The sequence below is a fragment of the Protopterus annectens genome, chromosome 1.part0 (assembly GCF_019279795.1).
Source record: "Protopterus annectens isolate FY-2018-M chromosome 1.part0, PAN1.0, whole genome shotgun sequence".
NCBI classification, from domain to species: domain Eukaryota; kingdom Metazoa; phylum Chordata; order Ceratodontiformes; family Protopteridae; genus Protopterus; species Protopterus annectens.
In genome coordinates, this window is record NC_056725.1 from 1,205,805,937 (window position 1) to 1,205,820,374 (window position 14,438).

At 35.9% G+C, this 14,438-nt stretch overlaps 1 protein-coding gene across 3 annotated transcripts in view; it reads right to left on the reverse strand.

The window, feature by feature from the left end:
• Window positions 1–14,438, reverse strand: part of RNF215 (ring finger protein 215) — a 146,216-nt gene that overhangs the window by 55,711 nt on the left and 76,067 nt on the right. For all 3 annotated transcript variants that reach the window (XM_044065605.1, XM_044065613.1, XM_044065598.1), the window contains exon 8: window positions 14,134–14,271. In XM_044065605.1, the coding sequence (XP_043921540.1) occupies window positions 14,134–14,271 (138 nt within the window). The remainder of the gene's footprint in view (window positions 1–14,133; window positions 14,272–14,438) is intronic.

Genomic DNA, 14,438 nt, shown 5'->3' on the forward strand with positions numbered 1-14,438 from the left:
TGCAAGGACACCCTGTCCTTATGAAACACCAAAAAAGGAGGACAAGCCATAAGGACTTGAAGCTCAGACACTCATCTGGCAGAAGTAAAGGTAATAAAAGTACAGTCTTCCAAGAGCAATACTGCAAGGAAGCTAAAGCTGCAGCCTCAAAATGAGCCAGAGTCAATTTTTTCAAAACAAAATTAAGATCCCAAGTAGGAGAAACAGGCTTCCTGGGAGGCCTAATATGAAGGATGCCTTTAACGAATTGTTTAGCCTGAAATGTAAAAGCTAAAGGAGGAAATAAAGGCAGACAAGCAAAGACAGCTGATAAGTGGGCCTTAACAGAAGAATAAACCCCCTCCCCCATTGTAGACAGTAGTAGTAGTAGTAGTAGTCCACAAAAATCACAAAAACTGATAGGCCAAAAAAGAGCTATAAAGATGACAGAAGGGACTATTGAGAATAAGAAAGAAATTATGTATTGTTACTATTATGCAAAAAGTTGAGAATTTCCAGACACGAGATATACAAAACGATTAAGAGAGGAAAGAAAAATACTTCCCCAACAAAAAACTGTTTAAAGCTTCAAATGCAGATTTGTGTTCATTGATACAACAGATTTGTGAAAAACACTATAAAGACCTAGAAACCTTGGGCTGTTTGGGAAAAGTAGCGATTGAGGAAGTGTGAAAAATATAAAGAACAAAATCTAGAGATTTTTGAAAGGTGTAAAAAACAAATATGGACAAGGCAAAGCAAGAAAGATCTGATATGATGCTATATTTATGCAAAGGGGCATGCCAAATTAATCAATACAAAAAAAAACAGCCCTAAAGATATTCAAAGAGAAATATAGGCAAACGCACACAGATATTGAAAATTTCACAATATAAAAAATAAGATCACAAATGGGGAATGTAGAACAGAAGATTAGTAACAAAGAAGTTAAAAAAAAAAGAAGCAGGAGATATAGAATACCTGTGAAGTGAAGGATTTAGTGTAGAAAGTCTAACAGGTTATATCGCAGAATGACGGAACAGCGAGTTCTCCAAATAAGGAGAAATAGGAGGAGCCGGAGACATCTAGAGAAGAAATACGGACATAGGAATGAAAAAGAAATGTAATATGGTGCAATACTTATGCAAAGGAGAAAGCAAAATTAATCAATACAAAAAGAACAGTAACAAAGATATTTGAAGAGAAATTACAGGAAAAGGCATCCTGCTACGAATAAATTTACAACACAAAAAACATGAAAACAAAGAGAAAAAGTAGAAAGTAGGATTACTAATGAAGAAGTTAAAGAAATACAAACTGAGGTTATGGATTACCTGAGAAGTGAAGGATTTAGTGTAGAAAATCTAACTCTGATAATACCACAGCAGGATAGAATGAATTCCCAAATTAAGGAGAAACCAATGTAGCAGGAAAAATCTTTGGTATCCCTCAAAGTCTCAGAAAACCCAGGATGCAACCTATACTGTGTCAAAAACAAACCAAGCAGAAACTTTGCAGTGTGGAGGGTGTGAAGTTCACTCCTTCAAATACGTTACACACTTAGTTCACTAATAAAAATCGAACTTTAAAATATGTACCACAAAATAATAAAACAGTGGGTAGTCCACAGTTGAGTTAAAAATGATATCCATTTATAGGACTGCAAACATATCTGCTGACCTCACAAGATCCAAACGTAGTGAAAGTTTTAAAGCATGAGCTGAACAAGTCTAAGATGACTTCCCTGCTTAGTTTAGCAGAACCATATTGGTGTCAAGTGGGAATGGAAATCAAACCAGAAGTAGATAAAAATCAGGCAGCCACTGAATGTGCCAAAAAACAAAAGAAAGAGTATAAGGAGAAGGATCAGATGAGAAGGAAAGAAATGTGGAAAATGCATGAATATAGTTGCAAGTAGAGAAAACTCTTGGAACAGCCTCATGTCAATCAGGACCAAATGCAGGAATGGTTAAGGAGAGATGAATTTAAACCAAAAGACAAAAGGTTAATATTGGCTGCCCAGGACAGTGGACTATGCATACGTTGGTTTACATAGTCCATTGAACATGTGGGAGAAATAAACAAATGTAGGTTTTGTAAAACAGAATTTGTAAAACAGTCACACATCTTGTTGCTGGTTGTGATATACTAACGACAGAAGGACTGTAAACTGAAAGGCATAATAATGTAGCAAGACTGTTGCACTGGGGATTGTGCAAACATTATAATACTGAAGTAGCTGATAAGCATTGGAAACATGAGCCACAAAGCATTATGGAAAATTATGTTTATATCACATGGCCTCACCCATTACCAGGAGTTCCAAAAGTAGATGACAGAAAACCAGATATAGTAGTTTAGGAAAAGAAGACAAAAGTAGCATTGATCATTGGAATTGCTATACCTAATGACTACAGTGTCTTAAGTACAGAGACACACAAAGTCATAAAATACCAGGATTTAAAGGCAGAAATGAGGGCAATGTGGAAGAAGGATACCCAGACAGTTCCAACAGTAGTAGGAGCAACGGATCTTATAAAAAGAATTTACAATCTTTCTTAAATATGTTACCGATACATGTAACTCCGTATGAACTGCAGGAGTCAGTTCTGGTCACATTACCAGTTCCCAAAACAGCACTTCTGGCTAACATCAAGGATTGAAACAATACTCATTTCATGAACTTTAATCATACTTTTATTTAACAACGGGGTCCTTTCCCATCATGATATTAAACACTCAAAAGACTTGGAGAAATTTAAAAGGGAAAAAGAATGGTTACTTACAAAAAGTGCAACATATGCATTTCTTCAAAACCTTTGCTAATCCCTATATATTTCATCTTTTCTGATGGGGCTGTGGTAATTTGAATGATGCACAGAAGACCATACAGTTTGGTCTGGTGGGTGAATAAAAGCTTTTGGAAACTTTATTTTAAAAACTGTCATAGTTATTTGGCAACCCCAGAGTTAGTAATAATAGAAAATCTCATCTTGCATACAAAGTGAGATGGGCAAAGTCCCCTACCATAAAATATCAGTTCCATAAATTCTGGGGCTAGCAGTGATTTGTATTGTAACAGTCATCACTGCATTTGTTTTTTTTAAATAACCAAAGTATATATTCAATTTACAAGTGTTGCTTTCTACACTAGAATCATTCTCATTCACTCTTTGATACTTACTTTTTTACTTCAGTAAAAGAAAAAAAAATACAAGACTCAGAAGAGGGGACAAAGGAATACTTTTGTCAAAACTGATGCACATATGCACATAACTACGTTAGACATCTCTACGAATGAAATAACACTATTTATAATAAATATACCATTTATGCACTTATTGAAAACAGGGCTTCTTACAATCACTAGTTTTGTAAAAGCAATTTTCTTCTGTGGAATTTTTTTCAAAAATCCATTAGACTATGATTTTATAACGTTTAAAAATGAGAGAAAAAGGCATCACAAGCAAACCAATAAGTAAAATGTTGTGGAGTGTAGAGACAAAAAAGAAACACAATAAACTGCAGTGAGTGATGCTGACATTTCCAAGGTTTGTTTGAACTCAAATTGGGCTGCTTAGACAGTTTTTAAATTATAATGTTAATGCTTAAAACATTCTGTAAACTGTTTCTTACTGTTGTGTCAAAGTTAAGCATGGTTTTGAGAAATATGACCCTTAGCAGATTTCAGAATGATCGTTGGAAATATGTTGTCTGATGTCAAATATTAGATACAAGGAATGTATGCACACAACCTGTGTGGCCAAACAAGTAATTTCAGCATTCCTGGAAGTTTGTGCTGTTCAACATGAATCTCTTCTATACCATCACCGCTGACTAAACAATTACCGCCCTCAGTACCGCCTTCAATAACAGAGTTCACATTTCTAGTTTTCAAGGAAGACTTTCAAAATATTTCCATCATATAAACTTAATTTGTCTAATTATTTATTTATTAGCATTTATTTACCAGGATTGTCTGTCTAGGCATAAGTTGCCCCTTTGCAGCAGAGGCCTAGGGGAAAAACTCCAAGAACAATGCATGTACAAAAAACAGACAAGCAAAATTACAACGAATAATCAAAAGAAAGTATATTTATCATGCAACCACTTGAATAACAATAAACAAGAACAGGGTCCACGTAGTCATGGGCTGCTAAAATGTGGAAAATAAACTCACAAGTGTGCAAAATACTAAAAACCAAAGTTTAATCTCATTCAATCATTTAGTTGAGTGCTTTTGTCCAAAAAACACTGGACTTCATCAGAACAATTGAAGTTAGTACTACTAAATATACCCATGAATCCACTAGTGCTAACTGATTTTGAGCACAGGCTGAATGGAAACGTACTCATTCAGTCCTAGCTTAGCTGTTGCATCCAACCTCACCTGCCAGAGGAGTTCCTTGTACTCCAACTTATTTTCCCCGGAACCTCCCCTGGCATTAGTGGAAACAATTTCCAGTATGCCAAATTCAAACTTTTTAAATCCCTCACACAGTAAAGTGTCTCTGTAAAGGGCATTGTTCAAATTAGCTTTTTTATATCGTAAAGATGTTTGTAGATTCTTTTTGCAAGTTTTCTTTCAGTTTTCCCTACATAGAAGTACTGGGATTGGTTACAAATGACTAAATAAATTAAACCCTTCAAGTTGCAGTTACTTTTTTCATAGTACTAATTTCTGAGCTACAGTAATTGTTTAAAAAACTTGCTTACTCTCCATTATATACTGACAATAATTACATCTACCACAGTTCATAGAATTCATTTGATGCACCTTTATAGATAAAAGTAGGCGTTTCTCCCACAAACTCAAAAATCTCCTTGTCGGTTTGGAGAATGGCTCATTTACTTAAAATAATGCTCTTAACCTTGGTACTTAAATAGCCATATTTAATAGCCACAGCTTTGTAAAAAAATATCAAACTTGGTTCAGCTTCTTTGGGAATACAGGATGGTTTTTCAGACTTCAGAGATTTACCCAAAATAGAGTGATATTTACCCCACCTATTCCCAATAACCTCAGTTCTAAGTGTTTGTAATAAGTCAAGTGGGTATCTCATTTCAAGAAACGTGTTAGTCATAGTGTCCAGTTCCTGCAAAAAGAGTTCACCTTTAGATACCATTCTAGATGCCCTGATAAACTGCCTCTTAACCAGGTACTTTCTGCAAAACCATGAGTGGCATCTGCTGTAGAATAAATAGGAATTTAAAAAGGTGTCCTTCCTATAAATTGATGACACAAAGTAATTTTTTCTATGGTCATGTGTACATCTAAATAGTGAGCATTTCTACCACTGTGTTAGTGGGTTCTTCTTTCGGCTTTTCCCGGTTAGGGGTCACCACAGCGGAACTCCAGTCTGCTAATGATTGGCAGTAGATTTTTTTACGGGTGCCAAGATGCCAGCTCGACGCCCAACCTTCAGCGAAGGCATGCTCATTCCACGCATGTCTTTCGAATGCCACTCGACCACGGGGAGGCCATGCAGACTCCACACAGAAGGCGCTCCAGCCGAGAACTGAACGGGAGAACCTCTTGCTGTGAGGTAAATTTCAAAAAAGAGGTGGTGTTGGATATAAAAGTCAAAAAATGCTCCAATTCTCTCACACTTCCTGTCCACATCAGGAACATATTCAAAATCAACAGTAAAATGACCATAAGTGGGAGTAATCTGAACCCAAAGTGTGTTATTTCTCCCAAGTGAGCACAACTAAATTCACAAATATGGGGAGACAAGCCACTCCCATCATTACTCCATTAACCTGCCTGTAGAATTCTCCTTCAAAAAATAAAAAGTTGTTATGGAAAACTAAATCCATTAGGTCCACAAGAAATCCAAGTTCCTTAGTGTCCAAAACACTGCAGTCAACCAAAGCATATTCAAAGAATTGTAAACCGATATCATGGGGAATACACGAAAAAAAGGTTGATGACATCAATAGTTAAACTGTGTTGCTCTGTACAGAGTCCTGGGATAAGTTTTCCTAAAAAGTTCCATGAGTCATGTAAAATATAGGGAAAATCCTTTAGTAACTTTTTAAAATTTTCTGTCAATATACACTGCCAGGAGGTAGCTCTTAGATTCCTGAGCAGCTACAATCAATCTATATGGTGGATCTACCACACTCTTATGCATCCTAGGGATACCAAAGACAGCTAAAATCAAAGATTTTTGTTGTACAAAAAAATTATAAGACTCAACTGATATAATATCCTGTGTTAAAAGCGTCTTCCAAGAATAAAGCTATACGTTTCCATGCATCATTTTTTTGTAAACAAGAAACATCTTTATTAAACCATCACTTACGACATAAGCAATCCTACATTTATAAAACTGAAAACAAACCACACTGACACAATCCTAGTTACAAGCATTTTACATCACAAATGATACTGACACACTCCCAGTTGCAAACATTATATATCACACGTTTGTATGCAACGTTAATCTCATTCTTGGAGACCAAAGACTAGCGAGTGCTGTCTCGTAGTACATTAAAAATCTTACTGACATAATCTGATTGACAATCATCACACCCACACCTTTGTCTGGTTTCATGACCCTAATAGATATGTCCCTTGTTAACTTATCCAACAAGGTCCCCTCTTTCTTTCAGCAAATAATGAGTGCAAGTCTCTCTCACAAGCTTTCTCAAATGCATTCAAAGTTTTGTGTAAAGGGGGACTGAATACATTTTTCTTTCTCAAGGAATTATCTGAGCAGTTGTATTGTTTATCCTTGTTGAGAAAAGATAAAGTTATTTACTAGGAAACTTAATTTAAGCCTAAAATCACATCCGTAATACTTCCATTATGTGGGAACAAACTTAAATCCCTTCTCAAACAAGTTGAAATATGTGGCACTGATAAACCTCTGTAATTAAAAATGTAAAAAACTGTTTCCTGAAAAGACTCTACATTCATAAGAAGCTAAAACATCACTATCATCTCTCTGCTCTACCATTTCTGGACTTTACTTTTTTTGTTTGTCATTGTCCCCAGGAGTTGCCTCTTCCCCTCGATGTTTTAGCTTGGTAATAAAAATTTGTTTGAATCCTTCCTATTTGGTTTTTGATCCTTTCTGATCTCCAGGGTAACGGGGGAAACTCAACAGTGCAAACTCCTAAAGGGTCCACATTGTTCCCTCCTTGTTCATCGATCTCAGCAACAGTAAAATTCTCATATGCATTTTCCTGTGAACTTCCTACACTCAGGTGTTTATCACTCCCTTGCTCGTCATACTCACTGAATTTACTCCCCCTCACTCCTAAAGGGTAAGCCTTACCTTCTCTGTAACCCTTGTTTTCTCTAAGAAATTTCTATTCCTTTTTTCTAACAACTGATGAAACATGATCATTCACAAAATTAAAAATATTGTTGTGTCTTTTGGTGATAATCAGTAAATAATAAATCACTGGTAATAGTATTATTTAAAAGAGCCACTTCATTCATTAAACTTTTAATACGGGTAGAACTGAATTTGATAATAAATTCTACCAGTTCAGTTCCATGTCTATTAAACATTTCAATAAGTGCAAAAAATTCTTTAGTCCCTTAATATCAAATGGAAATTTACATAGTCTCAGACCTCTGGGGATTTCTCCCTGCCTCAAATATTCTCTTAAATATGCATTGTCCACTTGCAATGTTTGCAGTTTCTTCAATTTTTTTCTCAAAGTCACGTAATCTAAACTTGAAACTGACCTGTTCACCACTTCGTGGCCCTGGGTCTAAATGGAAAGAAAAATCATGTTCCAGCCAACCTTTAAGTATACCATCCCTCATTTGCCTTGATGTGAGGTTTTAGGAACCCTGGATAAGTTGGCCGACACTTCAGTGGTGGTCCTCTGGGATGTCAGTGAATGGTTCACAAGCCATTACTTCGTCCATTCCATTGTAGAAGCTGGTACACTTATGTCAATAATTGGGTTAGAAACAGAGTGTAAAGATGCAGTTATCTGGCTTACTTGTTGAGTTAATAGCTCTAAAAGCTGAGTAAGTTGAAATGTGTTCAGATTGGGAACTTTGTTCTTTGTCCCCTTCCATTCAGTAGCAAGTGGTACCTTCTCAATGGAATGAAGAGCCACTCAAAGAAAAACCCAAATAAAGTGCAGAACACACAAGGCAGCAATAATCTCCTGTAAATGGGGAAAACTGATGTAAAAATGCCCAAAATATCAATTCCACTGTTAAAGCCAAAAAAGATCAATAGTGTATCTTCAAAATACAGCAAAGCAGCTACTTATTCAATGTCGAGCCCATGACAACACACCAATGTAAAACTGGTAATCAAAAAAAGGTGTTACCATGAATGAATCCCCCCAAAATGAATATGTTTCCATTCAGCCTATGCTCAAAATGAGAGCAGCAAAGCCTTAAATTGGTTACGAATTGTTCTGTATGCAAGTTTTGAGAAACTTCTTTTATACTTCTAATATTTTTCTACACCTTTATAACATTTGTCTATTTGTTCTTTATGTACACTTTTCATTAGGAGTTTTTACCTTTGGCAGTGTTGAGTGGTTTTATATATAGTGAATTCCTTTAAGATTTGATGAATCAATTAGCACTAGTGGATTCATGGGTATATTTTGTAGTACTGACTTCAAGTCAATTGTTCTGATGAAGTACAGTGTTTTTACGTATCACTCTATACCAAGAATTTTAAAGAATAATATATTGCTTTCAGCTTTTGCAGATGATGTTAATTTATATTTTCAATGTCCTAATACAGATCTTTCTAAAATTATAAATGCAATTGAGGCCTTCTCTAATTCTTCTAATTATCAGGTTAATCATGAAAAATCAAGTATTTTTCCCATCAATCCGACATATCATAAATCTACCTTCTTTCCATATTCATCTTTTGGAATTTCCTTTAATCTTAATTATTTGGGTATACATTTTTATCACAACCATGATTCTATGTTACAGAATAATTTTCTAAAAGCTTGGTCTAATATTATTCAAGATTTGCATAGATGGAAGCTCTTAAACTTATCCTTGCTTTCTAAAGCTGCTGTGATTAAGATGAATGTGCTGCCTAGACTTTTGTATCATTTCTATGCTTCAGATCTCAATATTCCAAATAATATGTTTTCTAGGATAGATAAGGAATTAGCTAAATTTATGTGGTTTCCAAAATCAGTTAGAATCTCTTATACAAAACTCTCATCCTAAATCTAGAGGAGGCCTAAACTTACCTAACTTGCACCTTTACTACAAGATTATATGTGCTAATAGACTTTTAATGATTTCTAATTTAACTTTAGAAACATACAAAGTTTCTCCAATTTGGTTGAGAATATGGCATCAACATGTTCTTACTAAAGGAATTAATCCAAAGTCTCTTCCATTTCTCTCTGTAATAACTTGTAATAAGTATAAGATTTCATCAACTTTAAAATATAAGATAATGATTTTTCAAAGTTTAATAAAATCCATTAATCTACAGGATGCTTTACTCTATCTTCAACCTTTACATCTTAATCCAAATTTTAAAATTGATAATCTATTAATAGATCTTTCTAATTTTCCATTGATTAAAGATATTCTGGTATGGGATATTATTAAATATAGAGATATGTCATTGGTAGATATAAGGAAATTGTACAAAGCAAACTGTAGATATACAGCTATGTTGCGTCAATTGAGAGAAATAACATATATGAAATTTTCAAATACTGCTGATAAGTCCCAGGACATTAAAATACTAATGGAGATCTTGAATACGATCTCTAGTTCAGATAAAATGTTATCTAAATCGTATGTTCTGATAAATTGTAGGTTACATGTTTCGGTCTGTCTCTTCTCAAAGTATTGGGACAAGCAAATAAACTCATTAACTATCAAAGATAAAATGTCTGCCATAAAAAGGACTTTAGAGTTATCTCCTTTTAAGAAACTTTTATATACTCAATTGATGATCTTTAATAACTCCTATTATACACCCTCCAGACTGAATGAATTTAACCCTAAAAATTCTTCTTTATGTAATTGTTGCTCTTCTTCTAAGGCTGATATTATACATATATTCTGGTTTTGTAACCAGACCCACAAATTATGGTGTTCTTTAAAAGTACGTTTGGAAAAGATGGGATATCAGAAATCAACCCTTTCCTGGGAAGTGGCGTTACTCCATATATCTAATTTAAGAATACCTAAAATAAAATTTCATGTTCTCATTTTTATTTGCTCACTTATTAAACTTTATATTACATTAAACTGGTTAGATCGCTCCAAGCTTTCATGGAATGGTTTTAGAGCAATGGCATTGAATTACATTGCAGTACATAAACTTATAATTAAAGGAACTAAGAAAAAAGTTTATTTTAAGAAACTCTGGGAAGACCTTATGGATTTATTATCCGATAAATAATTTCATTTATAAATGCAACTTGCAAGAAGACTTTGGTGAACCTTTACCCATTGTGTTACATGTTTTATTTTTTAAACTATCATTTATACAACACCTTTTTGATTTTGTTCATATTTTATAGTAGTTGTAGTAATTTGTGTAATTTTTTGTTCATGTTTTAGATATTTGCAGTTTTAATCTAGGTTTTTTTTTTCTTTTCTTCATGTATAAAAGTTGTTATAATATGTAAGTCTGTACATTATTGTTCAATGACTATGTACTGCTTTATAAATGTCCTTTCAAAATTAATAAAAAGTTTATTGAGAAAAAAAGAAGTAGTGTTTTTGGACAAAAGCGTTCAACTAAGTGATTGAAATGAGATTAAACTTTGGCTTTTACTACTTGTACGTGAGTTTATTTTCTGTTTTACAGCCCGTAACTACGTGAACCCCTGTTCATGTTTATCAAAATTACAATGACTTTAAACAATTCAGTAGAGTGAATTGCAAACACAGCATACAACAAAACACAGCTTTTTAGAAAAGATAACTACATATCAATATAAAAATGCTGTAGGTCATGGATGAAATCTAATAAGTACAACGTTGGTTCAAAACAAAGAAAATGGCATGAGAGAAAAACAGTCATTTGTCAGAAGTGAGGTTTGAGGAAAAAAGTATTAATTTAATGTGCTGGTGAAAGGGACAGTTATACTGCAGTGTACAGAGAAGCAAGGTAAAATGGCAAGTCTGAGAGGCAATACCAGGGGAAACAGGTAGAGGTGTAGCACACAAAGTGGATCAAACAGATATTCTTGAGATAAGCTGACTGAGGAAGTTTGAGCAATGCTGGATAAAAAGATATAGTACTATTGTCAGGAAAAGCAGCTGTAAGGTGCCAGTGACTGGGAACAGGAAGGTATAGAAAGGATGTGACGTGAGAGGGAATGAAAGAAAAGGAGCGACAAAAGCAAGGAAATTAGCCAGGAAATCTTGAAGGGGAATAGGAGAGTGTAATAAAAATAAAGAGGGTGTGAGGAGAAGAGTAAGTAGTAAGGAAAGGGGAGAGTGAAGTAAGTGCGTTAACGATAAACAATTACAAGAGTAACAGGCTGTAGATAGAATGCATCAGTACAGGGTCCTTAGATAAGTTGAGACATAGCATTGCTTACAATACACTGGATGGATGGAGGGGAATTTTCATCTAGTCAGAAGGCCATGTGTTTATTAGGTATTGTTTTATTTGTACCTTATAAGATTTCAAAATATAAATTTGTTTTAAGAGCAAGGGGGGATAGAGTTACAAATTTTAGAGCTGTAGGAGAAATAATTACTAGCAGATTTGTTTGATTTAGTTACTAGAAATATATATTTTTAAACTTCTGAGTGAAGAGGCCTGTTTGGTGAGTAGTGTTGGGGGATGTGAGTTGGTCTATGGCATTTCTCATGTTTGTAAATAAGGTTATTACAAGTGCCTCAAAACAATATTGGGAACTGTAACCTCAGAAATTAAAAGGCTTCATGTCCTTCACTTTAATGCATTCATCATGCCACTCTTGGCCATAGGTTCATAGATAGGTACTAGGCTATTGGCCTATATAAGCCTAGCCAAAAAGGTACCCTGGCTTTCGCCACCAAAGAAAATTATTTTCCTGTGCCCCTGCTGAGCAGAGCCACAGAAGTGATCCCCGGAGTGAATTTCCTATCTCCCCTCTAATCATCAAGATTTTTCTTGAAGAGTGCTAATGAGGAGCTATGTTTGATATAGATAGGTAGTTTGTTCTAGAGTATGGGAAGTCTCTGGGAAAAGAATCTATCCCTCCAGCATGTTCTGTTTATTGTGGTGACAAGGTTTAGGTCCCTAGAACGTATAGCTCAGAGGGATTGGGATTTCTTTAAGTGGAGCATGTCCAACAGCTCTGGGTTTGACATAGCTTTATATGATAGGCAGAGATCGCTTCTGAGTAGGCGATATGTGACGGAGTAAAGCTGGAGTTTTTTTAGATGGTCTGCTTAGGGCATCTGTTTGAGGCTGGTAATCCTCTTTGTGAGGTATTTCTGAAGCCTTTCCAGTTGTTGTAGATGTCTTGTGAGGTACATATCAAAAGGGCTGCTGTATTCTATAATGGGTCTAATGAGTGATGTGTAGAAGGGAACAATGACCTCTTTTTTCCTGGATGAGAAACCTTTAGTGATGAGGTGTGCCGTGTAGAAGGATTTCTTGACTACTGTGGTGATGTGATGATCAAAGGAGAGACTACTGTCCACCTGTGTCCCAAGGGCTGTTATCACAGTTTTGGTGTTAAGTAGACTACCGCCTATGTGGTAGTTCATGGGTACATAGTTTTTACCAAAAGGAATGACAATGCACTTTTTGGCATTGAGCTTGAGGCCATGGCTTTGACACCAGGCATCTGTCTCACTGAGGCCCTTTTGTAGGAGGTCCACATCATTAGGAGTTTCAATTATGGTTCCTAGTTTGCAGTCATCTGCGAACTTCATTAGCCAAAGACCTTCTGTGTTAGCTTGTACTACAGAGAAATAGATACCAAACAGGAGAGGAACCAGGACTGAACCCTGTGGTACTCCCACTTGTCACTGGTCTGAAGTCGGATTTGGAGTCTGCTACTTTCACAGTGTGGATTCTCTCAGTGAGCCAGTTGGCAACCCATCTTGTGACATAGGGATTTATACCTAGTTTAGTGAGTTTATCTATAATTCCAGAGTGGGGGATTGTGTTGAAAGCCTTAGCGAGATCTAGATAGGCTGTGTGAACCACCTTACCCTCATCTACGGCTTTGGTGACCACTTCAAAGACGTCTATCAGGTTTAGGAGACATGATCTGCCTTTTACAAACCAGAACTGGGTGGAGTCCAGAGTTTGGAGATTACCAATGTCATTGTTTATAAGTTCCATGATGATACGTTCCATAGCCTTGCAGACCAGGCTTGTCAGGCTAATGGGGCGGTAGTTCCCGGGGTCCGTGGTGGCTCCCCCTTTGTGGAGTGGGATGACCGTCACTGTGCACCATTCAGTGGGCACAAAGCCTGAAGTAAGGCTATGATTGAACATAGTACTTAGGTGGGGTGCCAGTTCGTTCTGTAGTTCATGTAGAACGCAGCCTGGGATGTTGTCAGGTCCCATGGATGCTGTGTTCTTGGCTTTAGAGATTGTGTTTGTTACCTGTGCAGTCGTGATTACAGGAACTTTGCATTCTTTCTGGTATAGAGATGGGCCCTTTAGGTGGTGAGAGGGGGGTAAAGTTAGCACTGAACCTATCTGCCAGAATGTTGGCAATATCAGTTGGTTCTGTATATTTAGTGCCATTGTGCTGTAACTCAGAGCAGATCTGAGTGTTGTCATTGAGATTCTTGATATAGCTATAGAATGCTTTGTGGTTGCCTTTAGAATCAGTGGCAATTTTGTTTTCGTAACTAGCTTTGGAGGATTTAATGGGGGATCTCAGCTTCTTACTGAGGCTGACCAGGGAGTTCCTCCAATTGTGGGATTTTACTCCTTTTTGCAACCGTTTCTTTCTTCTGTTGTAGAGTTTGTTTATGGCAGGGGCCACTCACAACTTTAGCTTAAAGACAAAAGTTAGAAAGGAAACATATTTCCTTATCCAAGGAAGCAGTATTGAGAAGCAGTTTGTTATTGTGCATTGCATTTTATTTTTTGGGGGGGGGGTAATTTCTGCTGTCAGATTTTTATAGGTTTCACTAAACTGGAATACATTATTTAAATTAGTATTCCTCGGTGATACTATTAATGGCTAACTAAAAACGTTCAGCCTTACCTGATTTCTGTGAAACTGATCCAAACAGACTGCGCAATTCTCGGTTTCACTTTGATGCACACGCTGCTTTTTATGGGGGTGGTACTTCTTTGTCTTTAATGATGAAAGTTGCTTAAGCAGGTCCTGCTTTAGTGTGAACTGCAAAAATATAGGATAACAGCATGTAAAGTCAAAAACATACCTTGAGATTCGGACTTTGTAAATATGAATTAAGACACAGAAATGCTAACAGTTGATGCACTAAAGCATGATAATACACAAATAAATATTTCCTGCTATGTATTATAGAATCTGTGCCATATCTG